At 40.7% G+C, this 19,148-nt stretch overlaps 1 protein-coding gene across 1 annotated transcript in view; it reads left to right on the top strand.

The window, feature by feature from the left end:
- The first annotated feature begins 278 nt into the window (after positions 1–278).
- LOC116064565 overlaps positions 279–19,148 on the top strand; it is a 305,191-nt gene continuing 286,321 nt past the window's right edge. The window contains exons 1-7 of the mRNA XM_035993884.1: positions 279–547; positions 989–1,024; positions 1,243–1,506; positions 1,586–1,828; positions 4,153–4,317; positions 4,598–4,693; positions 6,118–6,213. Of these exons, the coding sequence (XP_035849777.1) occupies positions 517–547; positions 989–1,024; positions 1,243–1,506; positions 1,586–1,828; positions 4,153–4,317; positions 4,598–4,693; positions 6,118–6,213 (931 nt within the window). The 5' untranslated portion in view covers positions 279–516. The remainder of the gene's footprint in view (positions 548–988; positions 1,025–1,242; positions 1,507–1,585; positions 1,829–4,152; positions 4,318–4,597; positions 4,694–6,117; positions 6,214–19,148) is intronic.

The following is a 19,148-nucleotide window of genomic DNA, read 5'->3' as shown; positions in this document are numbered from 1 at the left end:
AACGCTATAAAGACCGTTGCCGTGCTTGCATCACTCCCTTACCCCTCCTACCAGTCCCTATGGCCACTTGGCCAGTGGGAATGGAAAAAAACGGTTTTGGGGGAGAGCAGTTAGTAGATCTGCTTAGAAGTGGACTTTTCCTATAACTACGTTCCTGTAGCTACTTGGTCGGAAAGAGGCTAATGTGTAGCACTACACAAACATATAGTCTGTTGTCCGTGTGTCTGTGTGGGTTTCCTCTCACAGTTCAAACACATGCAGGTTCATCAGAGACTCTGTCTAAATCTGTCCAGCTGTGCACGAGCTTATTGTTCATTTTGATGTTTTAAAGGCCATTTTCTTTCACTTCAGATTTTCTGATGTATGAAATACAAAGACACAAAACAAAAAAAGCTATTTCCTGCAAACTGCTTGTCAGAAAACCTCAACAGTGACACGTCAAGAGGAAGGAGGTGGGCTTTACTCGGTGTGCCTGGTTAGACGCTATGTGCTGATCTCAGATGACCAACATTTCAAATGGAGGAATCATCTCTACAGCTGCTGCTGGGTGAGTTCAACTTAATGTGTGTGTGTTTGTCTCAAAGGTCAGTTTTAGAACATGTCTGCTGTTTATAGAGCAGTGAGTTGAAGAGTGACTGAAAGACTATAAGTATAGAAAGACTGAAAGTATAAACTTCATTGATTGTTTTCCCCAAAATGATCTAATATCAATGTGTGAGTGTTAATTTGTCCCCAAAGAGTAGTTCTGAACATGTCTGTTGTGTTGAGAGCAGCAGTTAAAAAGTTACTGATGTATGCAAAGACAACTACACAGCATAAAGAGGTTGTATACAGTTCAGACAAGAGAGTACGAACTTCACATTGACTGTTTTCTCACCTATAAACTATCTCATATCAATGCATAGTGGTTTTTCAGTGCATTAAAACCAGAGTTCTGTTTTGATGTCTTGTTGCCTGTTTAACTAAGCTGAGGTTAATTTCTCTTCAGTTGTGATCTCACTGCTGAGATGTACAACAAACCAAGGTCAGTAAACTTTGTCCATCACAACTAAACGTCTGTTGTGACGGCCGAAAAGTGATTCACTCCCTGATAGAAAAGTTTGTTTCAGACAGTGTTTGAGGAGGGAATGCAGTTCAGCAGTGAACAGTGAAATGAGGAATATGAGGAATGTGGACAAAATAATTGTTGTCAAAATACAAATCATCATCTATAACTGCATATTTCTGGCCTGCTACCTCCAGCCTCTCTGACTGTGAGTCCCAGCAAATCTCAGATGTTTAGAGGACAGGATGTCTCTCTGAGCTGTGAGGAGGACGACAGCTCTGCTGGATGGACTCTGAGGAGGAACACAACCAGAGAAAACAGGACTCAGTGTGGAGATGACTGGGGAAAAACTGCTGGTTCTTCCTGTAAAATCAGCTTAATTATTCCAGAGGACAGTGGAGTTTACTGGTGTGAGTCCAGAGAGGGAGCAACCAGTAACAGCATCAACATCACTGTCACTGGTAAGATCAGACTGTGGAGTCAGTATTGATGAAGCTGTGTGTGAATGGATGACATGCTGTAGTTTGTCTCTGTGTTCAGATGGACCAGTGATCCTGCAGAGTCCTGTCCTCCCTGTGATGGAGGGAGAAGACCTCACTCTGCACTGTAAAACAGAGACGTCCTCCAACCTCCCAGCTGGTTTCTATAAAGATGGCTCCTTCATCAGGACTGAGCCTGCAGGTCACATGACCATCCACCATGTTTCCAGGTCTGATGAAGGCCTCTACAAGTGCAACATCAGCAGTGATGGAGAGTCTCCATCCAGCTGGGTCTCTGTCACAGGTGAGGAGGTTAAAGGTCATTCTTCAGCTTAGGGTGCTTTCCCACCTGTAGTACGGTAGACTTGGTGCAATTACGGAGTGAAGTTGCAAAATATTTAATTTGGTTCGGTCTGCGTTCAGACCTTATTTGTAAAGTACACCAAACATTTTGTTTGTGGTGAGAACATGATCTGACCTGTAACAGAGCCAACAAGTCTCAGAGCTAAACAGTTCCTGTAGTCAGGTGTGCTACTGTAGCAGCTTCGATGTTTCTCTCACAGAAATAGATTGCGGTCAAATCACTCGCATCTCCGTGGTTGAAGCAGCCGCTGCTCAAGTTGGAGACAGACACCGGCAGAGCAGAGCCAAGTCTCTGTGAGCGGGGCAGACGTAGAAACAATGTCTAAAGAATGATTGAAATGAAATGAGCTGGTTTGACACAAGAGCTTCTTTCTGTTTTTACTTTCATGCCCATGCTCCCCAGACTAAAGCTTAGATCTGGCCCAAAAAATCAAGCCCGACCCTACCCGAGCCCGTGCACGTTGTGTCCGAGTCCGGCCCGGCCCGACACATTAACTGTATTTATGAGCCCGAGCCTGATTTAAACCCAACATTTTTTTAATGCGTGGGCCGTTATAACTGACATTCTGAACTACAATTCAGAGTTGTTTGAACTGCAGAAATCTGTTTAGAAGGGGTATGCTTGAAGAAGTAACAAAAGAGGACATTGAAGGCTGACTATCATCTTTTCTGCCATGGTAAGCCTGCTTCATGTGTCCGTCCATCGTCGAAGTCCCCGTTTTTTTTGCTGTCACTTAATGCACTCGACAAAGCCAACACATATGTCGTCACTGCCCACGACTTGTTTAAAATGGTTCCATACCTCTGACTTTCCTCCAAACTTGCTCAAAGGTAGGCTAATTCTTCTGTTTTTATTTTTTTCTTTACATCTTCAAGCTCCATGTTGCACTTAAGCTACACAATACAGCCCAGCAGGCCTGATGTGATGCGTGTGAGTGGAGGAGACGCTGCGCATGATTATGGCATAGCTCTCTCCCCACCCAATTAGGCTAATAAAGTAATGATTAAAAAAACACAAATGCTTGATCAAGGGCCCGGCCCGAGGATAGTGGCGGGAAATATCGGCCCATCGGGTACAGTTCGGGCTCGGGCTGGGGCAGAGAATCTAAACTCTACCCCAGACACATCTGACCAATAAGAGGAGTAAAAGTTCTTCCGTGGTTTGTAATGATGCATTTTGGTTTGCTTGGATTTTCTCCGTGTGAAACCAAACCAAACCAAGGGGGAAACACTCCAAGTTAACAAACTCATCAACTGATTTGGACTGGAGCAAACCAACTACAGGTGTGAAATTGCGTTCTCAAGACCCCCGTTTTCAAGCGGACCAGAGTTCCACACCAGTGTTCAGATGAGCTTTCACACAACCACAAACCAACTGGACTATCTGACCAAATGCTCCAGGGTTCGGTTAAAGGAGAATTCCAGTCAATTTCAACACGTAGCTATGTTGTTTGTTGTCACGTAGTGCTGTCAGTAGCGAGAAAAACTAAAATAATCGGTGTTGCCTACACCGGGTTATGCTACTGCTAGCTTTCGCACCCAGGCAGCTGAAACGGGGCAGGTTTTAAACGTGCTTTTAGCCTCTTAACATGTTCAAGATGTCTTTACAAGTGCCTTGCTACGTGAACTGATTCCTTCCGAGTGAACACAGTGAATATGACTGCAGTAGATGTGAAAGAAATGCATAAAAGTTCTGCTAATTCAGCCAGTGCACATACCTCTGTTTAGTTCCGGTGTTGAGACGGCAAAATGAGTGCTTAGGGACCGTCTATAAACTACAACACCGAAAAGAACAACATAGCTACGTGTTGAAATCGACCGGAATTCTCCTTTAAAATGGACCAAACTGCTCAGGGGTGAAAGCAAACACACTGTCTAATATTTGATCTTTTCACCTATTCGTATAGTCATATAGTCTAATAAACTGCACCAAGCTCATGACTTCAAATACTTCACATGAAATAACAGCAAAAGTGAAATGACTAATCAGGTTATCTACTTATTATTACTCACGTATGTTTGTATGTATGTGTATGTCCTCTTTTTTTATACGAGCTACCCAGGGATACACAAAGAATTTCAGCCTTGGCTGACAATAAAGTTGTATCGTATCGTATCGTATCGCATCGCATCGTATCGTATCGTATCGTATCGTATCGTATCGTATCGTCTCGTATCGTATCGCATCGTATCGTATCGCATCGTATCGTATCGTATCGTATCGTATTATTTGTGTTTTTAATCATATTTTTTCGTTCATTTTAGGCAAAATTCCGACTGCAAGTCCTCATACATCCCCCTCTAGTCCTGATTCCTCCCCTCCTCCCTCCATGTTGTGGTCTGCTGTTTCAGTCGGTGTTCTGATTGGGATTGTTCTACTGGTTGTGCTGGTTCTACTGGTGAGACGATGCGTCCATAGGAAAAGGAAAGGTTAGACAAGGGTGACAAAAAAAAACCAATATTGATATTTTATATTAATAATTCAGAATTGGAGCAAAATGTGTCAAATAAAGTTGACATTTTCAAACAGTTTCAAACGTCCGTTTGGATTCTCATTAATCATTTTTCTGTTGTTGACAAAAACATCACCACAAGATCTTTTTAGTATGCTCTGCAGCTTTTGTGGTGTCACATAATTCTTACATTTCCATCTTTAGGCATTTTTATTTCAAGATTAAATTAATTAAAATTTATGTTAACTTTGGTTCAGCTGCCGACGCTGGAGATGATGACAACACAGACAACGCCACATACATTGATGTCCAAATATCACGTAACCTGCAAGTACCAACCAGATGGAGCAGAGGTAAAAATGTTTTATATGCTTATGTGTGTATTCTCGTTTTAATATCCTTCTGAGGACTGATTTGAGTTTTAGACCTTGAGGACATTCAGGAAAAATCTTTTCATAAAATGAGAATTAAGAAAGTAAAGCAATGTTATTAGTCCACAACTTTTACACAGTATGGTTTATTTTAGTGGGTAATAGTGTGTATTGTGTTTTGCATTTGAGTCTGGGAGTTTTGTACCCTGTGGTTAACAGGTCTAACAGCTCTTACAGCTCTTACAGCTCTGTGGTCGTCCACTTTCCTGTTTCTCATAGCAACTCTTCAGCTGAGTGCGGGTCTGCACACCTTACACTGCAGGACTGTCAGTTAAACAAAGAAGATATCAATTGTAAATGTGCAGATTTACATATCTCTTCACGTTCTGATCACATAAAATATATCTAAAATGAGGGAACTGTTGTACTGTTTTACACAAATTGTTATTTATCAGTTTATTTAATGTGAATAGTAAAATGGCTTCTTTCTTTTCCACGTTGTAACCAACAAGTTGAGGGGACAATGAGTTATAATTGAACATTTTACATCAAACTATAAATCAAGGACTCTGTGTGTGTGTGTGTCTACTTCATGCGCAGTACAGCAGCAGGCTGGGGGAGTTGCTACATCCCTAGATGGGTCATTGATTACGGTTCACGGCTCTGCTACCAATGGAGAACCTACGGGCCTCTGTACAGCATTGGGGCAGATTCATCAGAGATGGCAAAAAAATAGCAACTTTCAATAGAAGAGAGACGCCACTATTGTCCAGAGAAAGTGAGATCTTTGTCTCTTGCGGCTGCCGCAGTCACCTCTCTCTGTCCCGCCTGTCCCGTCACTGAGGAGCAGTATAGTGACATAGGCGTGGGGTTTACAACTCCCCCTAAATATCTTAACATAATAATGAATGAAAGATATAAACTGTTATAAAATATGATAAGTGGTTGGCTATCTCGATTCAATGTAATTGGCAAGCAAAGAAAAACATTTCCTATGAATGTTAGTATATACATCTACATTTTGGCTTAAATTTGTATTCTAAGTATTAATAATTAGTTGTGTTGTTTGTGTGACATTCTGACATGTTAAAATCATGACTTCCTCTTGCACTCAACATGTCTGCTTATCTTGCTTAAAACTAGAAGCTCTTTGGACCGGAAGTCCATTTCGCATGATCTGGGTTTCCATTTTAGCCCTGACATCAGCAGAAGTGTTAGGAGGAAAAACCCCTGACAATTTAAGTTGTACTTCCCCTTAACTGGTGGACTTTAACACTTGTGTCTTAAAGCTATATCGTGATATTTGCTGCTTTAATTTATCAACTATTAAGTCCTTTTCTAATACTATGGAAAATAGTATTATTGATTATAGTAAAAGTTAAATAATTATGTCATTTCTTTTCCAGAGAGTGATCCTGCTGCAATCTACTCCGGACTGAGAACAACAGACATCTGTTACGGACAAATAGTGATCAAAGACAAGAAATCAAACAGGAAGAAAGGTACAGCTGCTCTTCTATGTCTCCATCACTAGAAACATCCATTAGAAGAGAACACAGAACAGTTCAGCTGCTCACTGTAATGTTAATCTATCATGTTTACCTGTACAAAATATTCCCTCTTTCATTCCTTCAAACAGCTTCTTGAAAAGGTCGGCTCATATTCAAAAACCTGTTGGTATCCAATTCTTTGATAATGTTTAAAAGTAGCTGTGTTTCTCCTTTTCTTTTTGCCATGCATCGCTTGATTATGAAGTCCATCTCTAATTAATGGACTTTCATTAATTCCTGATAAGTAGGAGTAGTAGTAGCAGTGGGGCATTAACCGTTACTTAGTTAAAACACATTTATTTGCCAGACATTCCTAGGCTGGGTAAAACCAGCCCGATCTGCCGGCGATTAGATTTCGCCCTGCAGCTCAGGCTGGAAACCTGTACATTTATCTATCCTGCTTCCGTTACAAATCTGAGGGAACCAATCGCAAACTGACTTATCACCTGGCGCGCTATTGGCGGGTATAGAAGTGACAGCAAGCAGCTTTTTGTTTACATTGAACATGGCGGCCACTGAAGCGCAGCAACCCGTTGATGCCGCTGTCGCTGCTACGTCACACGGATCGTTGGTCTGATTGGTTGCAGGTCTATCCAATTGCGTACAGAGTCATTTGAACTATGTCCGTTGATCACGCCTCTTCACGCCCGTTGATCACGCCTCCCCAGACTATTGTTCAATCTTAAAAGATTGATCTTGGTCTGGTGACAGCCAGAAGATATGACCATGTGGTTTGAATCCTATCATCTTCTGGCTGGACTCCGGTGAGTTGATTCTGAAAGCAGCGGTGAGCTCGGAGAACAAATCGACACAAAGCAGGGTTCAGTTCACAATGTTCTAGAGGTTTAATGAGACACACAAGGATATACATATTCTCTAACAATCGCTTCATTAATTAGTATAATAATAAATCTTTATTTCAGACTCAAAAGTAGGTCCACATCAAGAAATATATAAAAATATACTTACAAAATACAACACATTTTAAGGATTTGTGTGCAAGCTGTCATGCCAGTGTTTCCTGAGTTGAGAATTGAACGCAGCTCTTCCTTGGGCTTGTTAGAGCCTCTATGATGCCATTTTCTGACTCATCCAAACGACATAAAAATGTATATATTATTATTATTATTATTGGATGTATAAATTGCCTTATTGCATCATTTTATGCCACGGTGAGTCTGCACAGACTACTTTTCCTGTAGCTCCACCTGAGATGAGCTGTATACATCAGAGTACAGTAAACTCTGAATAAGTTACATTTTACAGTTGCAGAACACATAGCATAGAGCTTACAGCACTGTCTGTATATGCAGCCCGGTCTCATGGCCGTTCGTGATATGGTCACGTTATTGAATCTATTAAGTCGTGGACAGGACACGTAAATGTCGCTTTTTTTTTTGTGGCGATTACGAATTTTAAAGCAATGTATTTCAATGGGAAGCATATTTCGTGATCACAGAACGATGACTGTAGCGAGTAGTATTGATAAGGTGAAAGTCCACGCAGGAAGGTTGGATTGGGGGGGGGGGGGTGGATGGGTCAAACAACAGGACTTTCACCCAGGAGACTGGGGACCATGTCCCGTGTGTTGCAGTTCCTTTCCTCGTGATTCTCTTCCTAACCACAACCGTCCCGCTGTTGTGGCGTTTCATTTCCCCGTTGTTCTGTGCCCCTGCGCCCGGGGATCGCGTCCCACATGTGGCGGTCCGTCCTGTTGTTGTGGCCGGCGTGTGGCGCCTCATTTCCCCATTTTTGCATCCCCCAGAGCAGTGTGAAACCAAGCAGAAACCTAAAATAACACCAAAAATAATGCTTTAGAAGAAAACAGACTTTAAAGGCATACTATGCAACTTTTCCAGCTTCGGTCCCCCAGGACAGGTTGTCTCATTGGAACTACAGCTCGCGAGCTGCAGTTTTGATGTTTTTGAGTTTAGATTTGAGGTTGGACATAAAAGAGGAGATGCACTCAACAGACCAAAGACACTTTTCTGCGTTTCAAACTGACCTTTAATACAACTTATAATTGCATACAACATAGTTTTGTTTCCACTCTGCCTCTGAAACCACAGCAACAACTTCCTCCTGTTAATTCCAGTGAACTAAACTGACGAAGGTGAGGTTTCTCACTACACCCTCTGCTCTATCTGGCAGTGAGGTGTTTCCTGTGTACCTTGGTGTGAAAAGTACAACCTTTGTGCAGCTTTGCGGTCGCCCACTTTCCTTTGTCAGAAAAATGCTGTCTAGTTATATTTGCTCTCTTTGTTCAGACAGGTCTATGTCCTGCAGACATGTCCATAACAACTCTAACTATAATTCTACGTGAACAATAATCCTACAGCAGTGGTATTGATATTCTTTATATTACACCTGTTAGCAGCAGTGGTATCAGTACCTGCAGTAATGTAATGTGTACTGTATTTTATTTGATTTTCCAGAGAGAGATCCAGCTGCAGTCTCCTCAGCAGTGAGAGGAGCAGAAGACGTCAGTTATGGACAAATAGTGATCAAATCAAACATGACCAGAGGTACAGCTGATCTTTATTTCTCAACTCCAAACTGAGCCAGTTTCCTGTCTTTATGCTAAGCTAAGCTAACCACTTCCAGCTCTGTACTGAACACAGAAAACGAGACGGATATCAATTTTCTGTTGTCACCCTTAGAAAGAAAGAAAAATAAGATTTCCTAAAAAATGTGGTAATATAAAAAACTATTCCTATGAAAAGATACAAGTACAAAAAGGACAAAACACTGACTACGTTTACATGCACATAATATTCATTTTTTTTGTCCTCATTCCGAAAAAGACTAAGCTGTTTACATGGCTACTGAAAATGTAAATGGACTGCATTTATACAGTGCTTTTCTCTCAACTCAAAGCTCTTATACACACTACAGGTACCATTCACACACCAATGGCACAACAATGGAAGCAAATCAGGGTTCAGTGTCTTGTCCAAAGACGCTTTGAACCACCGACCCTCTGTTTGGTGGACGATCGCTCTAGATGTTAAACATATTTTATCAACTTCTTCATGGACTGGACCATGACCTTTAACCTGTGATAGTCTGTGGGCTTATGGGAAATGTTCATTAAATGCTGCTAAAAAAAAACAAATTTGAAAAAACAATATTTTAACTTTTTATCATATGTATGAAGTGAGCCAAACAAATAACTGTTGAGAAACGCTGTTTGTCTGCTGATGGAGTTTGTCTCCAACAGTTTCTCATAATGTTTGAACTGTTTGTGTTCAGAGTCTCCAGCAGACCCAGAGGTCCTCTACTCCTCACTGAGGAAGACCTGAACACCATCACACCAGTCCAACCAGTGGAGTCCAGCCAGCCAATCACTGATCCCCAGAGACCATCACACCTCACTACATTCATGTATTTGATTTCATATCTGTTTATGTTAAAGCTAAATGAGATTAATGCCGCTACAAAGAGACAAACATCTCACATTAAGAACATGTTCGCATTCTTTAGATGTGTTTCGTTGAAAAAAAACTTTTATTTATGTCATAGATTTGTTCCTCTATAAGTGTTTCATAACGGTGCACAACAACCAACAAATATCTACTAAACAGAGTCCAATGATAATAACTATTTACTGATATTTATTTTGTATTTATGAGCTTGTTCCTGTACAGGATCATTAAACTCTGATGTAACCGGTTGTTTTCCTCGTGTGGTTCTGTGGGTTTCACATCGCTGACGGATGGAACATTTGTTCTGGTTGTGGCTAAACGATCGAAACTTCTCTTCAGCGCAGAGAACAGAGAAAAAACAAACCGCACAATAAAGAGCTGCGGTTGGAAACTTGACATGAATCACAGTCAAACAGCTTCAGTACAGAGCATCTTAGGTTTGATTCTGTAGCAGGTGAAGATTCAGTCAATTCTTTTTAAAAATCAGAAAAGGGTTTATTGCTACAATAAGTACACTTCTGTGGAATTTGCCTCGGTGAATGGTTCATACATGACCAAACAAACATAATGAACATGAAATAAAAATATGAAATAAACAATGAATACAGAAACAAATAAATACATACAAAATAACAGTGGCATAACAAAAAAGGAGGCTGAATGGGTTGAGTGCTGAATTTGCAAAGCATATATAGTATGTGCAATGGGCAGATGTATAGTCCAGGATAAAGGGTTAATGCAAAGTGTAGTGAATAGGGTGGGAAACAGGGCTGGGGTTAAGAGTCAGTGTCAGTCCTGGGCCTATTAGATTGGACCTGGGACTATAGATAGTCTAGCTAGCTGTCTGGATTTACCCTGCAGATATCTCCTGTTGTATAATTATAACATGTGTACTGTACATGAATCTTTTCACAATAAAAGCTGATATTTACCAGAAGCTGTTTCAGACAGAAGGAACAACAGGAACATTAATATAGCCGTGAGAACTGAGAGAGGGCTTTCTCTCTCATTTTATCACTTTCTACAGAACACAGCACTATAGTTAGTGCACACTTCTGGTTTGCGGGTTGGTGCCTGTGTTAATGGGTGGATCTGCACTGGCTTGGTTTATATGAGGACGTGAGATCAAGTACTCAGGGTTTAGCACACTGTCTGAAGTGTAGGCTACTCAAAATGAATGGATGAAGGTTATTAAAATGTATGAACAGGTTTGAAATGTATACGTGAGCGGACTCACATATACATCTCCAACCTGTTCATATCAAAAATATAAACTGATTGACATGTCATCAACACAGGCTGCAAATAACAATTTATTCATTGTAGATTAATGTGTGGATTGTTTTACTGGATGGACTGGTTTCCCAAAGACGTCCTTAAATGTATTTTGTCCACAACTCAAAGATATTCAGTTTACTGTCACAGAGGAGAGAAGAAACTAGAAGATAGTCACATTTAACAAGCTGACATCACACAAGTTTTACTGTTTTTTTCATGAAAAATAACTCAAAACGATGAATCGATTATCAAAATAGTTGGCAATTCATTAAATAGTTGACACCATCGATTAATCTTTGCAGCTCTAGTAAAGTACTTAATCATCTCCACCACAAAGAGAAAATCATAACTAACTTACAAGAGTCTCATGGGCAGAAACATTGCAGTGCTTTCCCCTCCACAGTGAACAGATATGATCCTCTCTACGGTCCATGTGGCCCTCTGCTGGACTCAGAGTGTTACTGATAACTGTTCACCTTCATGCTCTTTCTTCCAACCAGCTGTCTGCACTGCACATGTGCAGCTGACAGCTAAATAACATACAGACTTCCCTGCTACAATTTGTACTTTACACAGACATCTTTTGACTCGTCTAATAACTGAACATAAAACAAACATGGCAGAAAGAAAGTACATTGATCAAAACACTGACAGTGTTTGGAGTTGGTCGATTGAAAAAAAAATCCAAAATTCACTTTTGAGACATTGCTAAGTAGCGCTGATAGATATAGTAGAAACTCATTCGTCAGCATAGGCTGAATCGCAATCGCGTCAAGACAAATCTGATTGGCCAATACACGCTGAAGATAAATTTAATATTTTTTTAATTATTAAAAGTATCCCTCTCTGCATCCCACACGCCAAACATGACATACAAAATGTCGTGGAATTTATTCATAAATAGTAATTTATTTGAAATATTTATAAGCTATCATTTTATCGTCATTGCAGTTTTAAAGCTTCGCCACCATCTTCAGCACCCCCACTTCGTGCGCCTATGGGGGTCAACCTTTTTTAGGCCAGGGACCCCTTAGCTGAAAGAGAGACAGAGTAGGGACCCCCAACTGCATATATTGTACAGAATATTGTAATTTGGCAGCCCCCCTGTACTAACTCTAAGGACCCCCTGTTGAAGAGCTCTGCTTTAAAGGCCATTATTTTTCTTTAACTCTGTATTTTCTGATGTAAGAAATCACAAAACAAACAATTCAAGCTGCAAGTAGCGATGAATCACCTCCCCGTGCGTCAGGTTTACCGGCAGAAAGCCGGTCGAGTTAGACGTTATTTCCTGCATAGCGTTGGAAATGGTATATTTTCAAATGTTCATTTCAGTAGCTTATGTAGAAATAAGAGATGACGACGTCACATACAGCGATGTCCAAATATCACGTAACCTGCAACAGACAATTTCTTCGTCCTTATTCTGAAATAAACTGTATTCCGACTAAGCTGTTTTTATGGCTAATGAAAATGTAAGTGGACTGCTTAGCTACACATGTATGAGTTGTCTAATAATAATGTAAAGACTGTTTGTGTTCAAAGTCTCCAGCAGCACCAGAGGTCCTCTACTCCTCACTGAGGAAGACCTGAACACCATCACACCAGTCCAACCAGTGGAGTCCAGCTGGCCAATCACTGGTCCCCAGAGACCATCACACCTCAGAACATTAATCTCATTAAAGCATAATGAGCCTCATGTAGCTACAAAGAGAAGAACAACTCAAATTGAGAGAAAATTTGCATTCTTTAGATGTGTTTTTCACCGGCAACTTTTCATAACATACAAGGCATCAGACAGCACACCCATTTCCATGGATACATCCCAATTCTTCTAGCAGATGGTGACGTTGATGAGAACACAGCTCGAAGTTAATCCATGAAGTCAAAGCAAACTGACAGCTGAAGGGCCGCTACAAACATGTAAGTTCTATAGATTATTTTTTTTATCTGAACCATACGGTGGCCGACAGGGGCAAACACCCTGCAACTTAAGAAAACACATGAAAATAGACAAAACACAAGCAAATTAAGAAAACAACTTCATTAATTTGACAACACATGCGCAGCGTTCAGCAAACACGCTGCAAATACACACAACACAACCAAACACATAAACACACTGCAAATAAAAAACGATGCAAAAAGAAAAGCACACAAACCACGAACACAAATGGGCTGCATCCTGATTACACAACAGAAGTTCTCCAGACCATTTCAAAATAAAAGCTTGCGTCTGGTCCCTATGTCTTCGTACACAGGTATTGTCAAATTAATGAAGTTGTTATCTTAATTTGCTTGTGTTTTGTCTATTTGCGTGTGTTTTCTTTAGTTGCAGGGCGTTTCCCCCTGTCGGCCACCGTAGAACCACCATCTGAAGCCACGTGACACAGCCAGGTCACACATCCATACTATCTTCCCTCTTACACATATTTTTGTTTTTCAACTGTAAGTTTTTTCAGCCCTGGACAGTAACTGCACATTCCTGCACAAATGTACACTTTCAATCAGACATTTTATATACGTATTCTTATATTTTTCAATGAGATGCTCATTGTAAAATTCTCTTTGGATAAAAGCATCATATCAGTTCAGTCAGACAGCCAGCAGGTGGCAGCACAGCACCTTCTCTTTCTTTACACATGCTCAGTTCAGCTCGGATTGATTCATTTCAGAAACACTGACCGACAACACACAGACACCGCGGCGGGTGCAACAAACATTATTATTAACATTATTAAGACACATGACAACAACACAGAGATATTTAAACCTTATTAACCTCACAGCAGCTTCAGACACAGAAAACAGCACAAGAAACACAAGAAACACAGTTTTGTATTGCACACGGGCACACACACAATGCTACGTTTCCCAACAACTTTACAGTTTTTATTTAGCTTTGTAGGCTACACAAACAAACACACACACACAGCAGAAAGAGACACTGCACTGTTTGTCCTTAGTGCACACTGACACACACACACAACGCCAGCAGGAGGCAGCTTTCACCCTGTTCTCCAGAGGAGCATTTCACTGGAAAGGCTTTCATTTACGGGAAGTCTGCAGAATAATCAGCTCCACCACTGGAGGGACAAAAGGCCCAGTGGACAGACAGAAACAGAACTGCATTAATGCATCAATATGTGAAAAGAGTTCATTTATATGTTACATACAGTTCAGTGCATCTGTTTTCTATCAGATCAGCAGTTTGTCTGCAAGTAAACATGTTTCTGTGTTTCTTGGATCAGCTCCAACAAGTTATTTTATCTGAATACAAAACATGTTACGTCACATTTAGGTTCTTCTGTCAAAGACACACCCATGAAGCTGAACTGATTCTAACAAGACAAATATATAAAACTAAAACACACACACACACACACACACACACATACATTCAGACACACCTAGATACATAATACAGTCTTCAGCTTCATAATAAAGATGATCTGAGAGCAGATTCCAACTGTGTTTAGTCCGAATTGTCCACAGAGAGAGAGAGAGAGAGAGAGAGAGAGAGAGAGAGAGAGAGAGAGAGAGAGAGAGAGAGAGTGAATATCACGGTAAGAGTAAGGCGGGGCTTGCCTTCAATGCTTGTGAGTTCGAGATGAAAAACTTTGCCTCACTATTTGACATTCCAATGATTCAGTCCTATTATCATGTTAAAGAGACAGGACAGAGAGGGAGTAGGAGATCATGCTGCTGCTGCTCAGAGACAGGACTAAGGTTACCGATGCCTGTTTCTGTCTGCAGATCCAACAAACAGCTGATACATGTGTGTTTATGACAATAAAGTGATTTTATATACAAAGACAAAGTCTGTAACTTTAGGGAAATCATAACTCCCATTTGATGACATGTATGGAAATAATCTTTATTAACAATATTTCATCAACAACATTCATCTCTGTGATTATAAACTAACAAGAGACTAACTGAGCTGCTAACTGCAGGAGGAGAAACCACGCGGCTGCTACACCACCCTCCACAGAGGAAATGGGTGTTAGAACTGCTCTGACCAACCTCAGACCCCCCCCACCTTGTGTTGAGACTGGTCTGGTCTGCCACCTGGTGGTGTTCTGTCAGTACTGCATCTCCACTGTCCTCACAGGAAACACTCTGAATCACTGACCTTACACACACTCAACAATGAATCACTCTCTCTCTACCAGTCTGGTGTTGATGATTTGTCTCCAACAGCTCCACACTGAGCATGCTCAGTGATCCAAACAAAACAATGCTGTGCAGCTGCAGAACATCATTCGTTCCTCAGTAACCACCTACATTTTTGTGTTCCTCATTGTAAAGTGTTACTCTCCAACTTCAACCTCCTCTAGCATCAAAACTGTTGAAATGACTTAATAACTAATAAAATGCTTTAGTGTCTTCAGCAACATGGTGAACCTCAACTTCTTTCCAATGGTTCAGTCACTGCCTGTAACGTCAGCTCTCTGTCACAGCTGGAGGTGGGAATGAGAGAACGTTGTAAAACTCTTTTTTACGGTGGCCGACAGGGGCAAACGCCCTGCAACTTAAGAAAACACACGCAAATAGACAAAACACAAGCAAATTAAGAAAACAACTTCATTAATTTGACAACACATGTGCAGCATTCAGTAAACACGCTGCAAATACCACAACACAACCAAATACATAAACACACTGCAAATAAAAAAAAACATGCAAAAAGAAAAGCATGCAAACCCAGAAAACAAATGCGCTGCATCCTGATTACACAACTCTTTTTTTTATTTTTAACTTTTTTAACAGGTAAACACTAGTCTTGCATAAAACATAATAAAAGTAGCACAAAGCCAGTTAGGGCTGCAACTAATGATTTCACATGAAATGGATCTTCATTTTCAAACAGTCCTGACTTAGAAATAGTTTTATGCCGATATATGTAAACAATGAAAGACAGAAAAGCCTCTCAGTCTTTAATTAGCTTTAAATCTGGACGTACTGCTCCTTCTCTTTTTAATCAGGACTCAAGGAACTAAAATGAATTCTCTCTCATTGTTCACATGATTTCACATTCATCTTCTACAGATAACGACATAAACATCTCACACTGAAGTCTAATAAACATGCAGATGACTAAAATATAAATACTATTTAGTTTATTTCACCAGAACACACAATACTTTGATCCAATCTGCACCTAAAACAAAACAAATGTTATTCTTTTTTCCTCAGCACATACAAAGTAGACTTTTATTGTTTTGTATGATTGTTTTTTACATGATATATATGTTTATATATCAGTTTAAAGTCAGAATTTTAAGAATGAAGACTTTTTTCTCAAACGACTCAAACACATTTTTCACATGCTACCAGTCACCCTACGGACTAAGCTACAGCCACCCCAAAGTACAAGTACCTCAACATGTGTACTTAAGTACAGTACTGGAGTAAATGTACTTGTGTGCTTTTAGTTTGTGTTCACTCAGCTGGATGAGTCAAAGCTACATGCTTGTGTTGTGTGACTCCACTTGAAAGGGTTTTTGGTATTATAAAGTCATTTCAGCAGCAAATCTGTTCTAATCTTGGTTCCTTTCAGTTTAGCACAGCAGCAGTTTTAGTCACAGTAATACTTCCCATTCAGGTCAGTGTTGGAAGCTTTGTTATAAAGGGTGATCCCAGTATTCTTCACCCTGGACCCGTTTTTCCCATGCATTGGTGTCTAATGTGAACAAAAAGTCTTTGACGTTGGTCCAGTATTGAGCGAAAACGCTGTAACCGGCAGCCGTGAACCGGGCTGTGATGTAACCCTACAGGACAAATGTTCAGCAACAGTTAGCATCCACTAAAAGTTCTGTTTTTGCCGCTGACATACCAGATTATTATTCTAAGTGTCTGACAACATTATGAAAGGATCCCTACAGAGATATAGCTTTATGTTAAAGAGTAAGATCCTTTTAGTTTAACATGTACTCTGTAACTACTACTACTACTACTCTTCCGTAGTTATAAGATATCTTTTCAGGTAAAAAAAAATCTCCTGTGATGCCTTCAACTCCCCTGGTTTATTTGCATTCTGTCTCTGTGTGTTGAATAAAGCCCCTCATGGTTCATAATGTTCTATATAAATGAATCTACAACAGGAGGTTTAAATGTAACTAAGCTGTGCGTTACACTCTCTAAAATGTCAGATTTAATGAAAAAACCTCAACAGTGTTAAACGACATTCTCACCTCGAGCCACGAAACACATCCTGCCAACCTTTGTTTTAAAGATCAGCAGAGAGTCTGTGGTCAACGCTCCGGCTCATATTCACTGTTCAAACTTAAGTATCAGTTATTGGAATGTTTATTAAACGCAAACAGATACAATTTCATTTCATCAGAAAGCCAAAATCTTCCATCTTCTGATCAAATGTAACAGCTTTTCGTTGTGAATTTATTTTTTGTGATTTGAGTCTCATTTCTCTTCAGTTCTGACATCACTGCTGAGCTGCACAACAAACCAAGGTCAGTAAACTAAAGGCTCTGACACACCAACCTGACGGCCGACCTTCGGCAGAAAAGGCGGACTGACTGCCTCCCTGAGTTGGTTAAAGAAAGTGTGGTGACTTGAGCCTACGTTCTGCCCACGCAAGATAACAGCAGGCGGTGCTAATCTGTATTGGCGCCCAAAAAATGAAAACCGGCAGCTGATTGGACAAACGCGTCACGTGGGTCTGGCTGCTCCCAGATTTCATTTCCGACCATAATGGCGGCTCGTTCGGAATACGATCTCATATTTTACGAAGATAGTTCACCGAAATGGGTTTCTGAAAACATTTTAAGAGAGAAATAGGCCGTGCAGTTGCTGAATCTGTCTTCATTTCAGATCGACAAAGGTCAGTTTAAAAGATTTTCGTCAGATTTTGAGAGGCGTTAGTCACGCTCATCCCCCTCGTCACTTCCGGTAATTGGTCATTGAGTCCGACTGCCCACTGGCCCATTCAACAAGTCAAATCGGCCCAAATGAACGCTGACAGCTCCTCCGACTGACGACGGCACGGAACACACCGAACAGACTCGAGTCAACGACCTCGCCAGACTGTCTGACTATATATATATATATATATATATATATATATATAATATATATATTGTCTGAATTGGACTTAACACCCCATCAGCAATAAATAACTCCTGGGTTCTAAAACAGATCGGTCATCTGTAGCTGCTGTAATCGTGTCTAAAAACACCAACCAACCAAACCAAAGGTACCTCTTTTTAAGAACCAATGAAATGCCTCCTTGCCCCGCTGTGCATACTCTACCCGGGGAGGAAACTTAGCAAAGGCTCATCAGGGACTTTAATCACAATTATCTCACACACTACTGAAAAATGATACGCTCACATACTGTACCGAAACCTCACACACACACTACTGTAACGCTCTCATTAACACTACTGTAACGCTGTTATATACACTACTTAAAGTGAAATCAGTGGTGTGAAAAGTATTTCAGACTGACGCTGACAAAGCAGCGACTAAAAGGGGCTGCAGATACAGCGAGAGGACAAACTAGAGTAAACATTGGCAGCTTTTCAGCGATGGCGACAGCTGAGGGAGCTGAAAGGCATTAAAAGTGATGCCACGGTTGCCTCTGAATCAGACATGTAAAGTAGTTCTGATGAGTGAAATTGTGGTCCTTTCTCTGCCCTGCTCTGAAGTTCTGTGTTTGGGCTGAGCCCCAAGGAGAGCTTTTCAACATTACCAACTCTGCCTTTAAATGACTCAAACTGGAGTCCTGGATTGTTTTCCATCTTCTCCCCTGTACCTGACACAACACACTTCCACCAACGTTTTTCTTTAACATTGAATGTTTTGCTCAAAACATAATGAAATATTTGCTCCCTCCAGCCTCTCTGACTGTGAGTCCTAGCAGATCTCAGATGTTTGAAGGTGAGTCTGTCTCTCTGAGCTGTGAGGAGGACGACAGCTCTGCTGGATGGACTCTGAGGAGGAACACAGACAAAGAAACCAGAGCTGAGTGTAAAGACTGGGCAAAACCTGCTGGTTCTTCCTGTAACCTCAGATATTGGGATAAAACCTAAAACCAGGCTGAACAGTAGATACATGACCACAAGAGACGCAAAAGAAAGGCATGCCAAAGCGCTACAGAAAGACCCAAAATGACTACAAAGATACGCAACAAAGAGACAAAGTGATGGAACAATAGGATGGAGA

This window comes from Sander lucioperca, chromosome 17 (assembly GCF_008315115.2).
Source record: "Sander lucioperca isolate FBNREF2018 chromosome 17, SLUC_FBN_1.2, whole genome shotgun sequence".
Classification (NCBI taxonomy): Eukaryota; Metazoa; Chordata; class Actinopteri; order Perciformes; family Percidae; genus Sander; species Sander lucioperca.
Note: the sequence above shows the minus strand (reverse complement) of the source record. Positions and strands in the feature narration are given on the sequence as shown.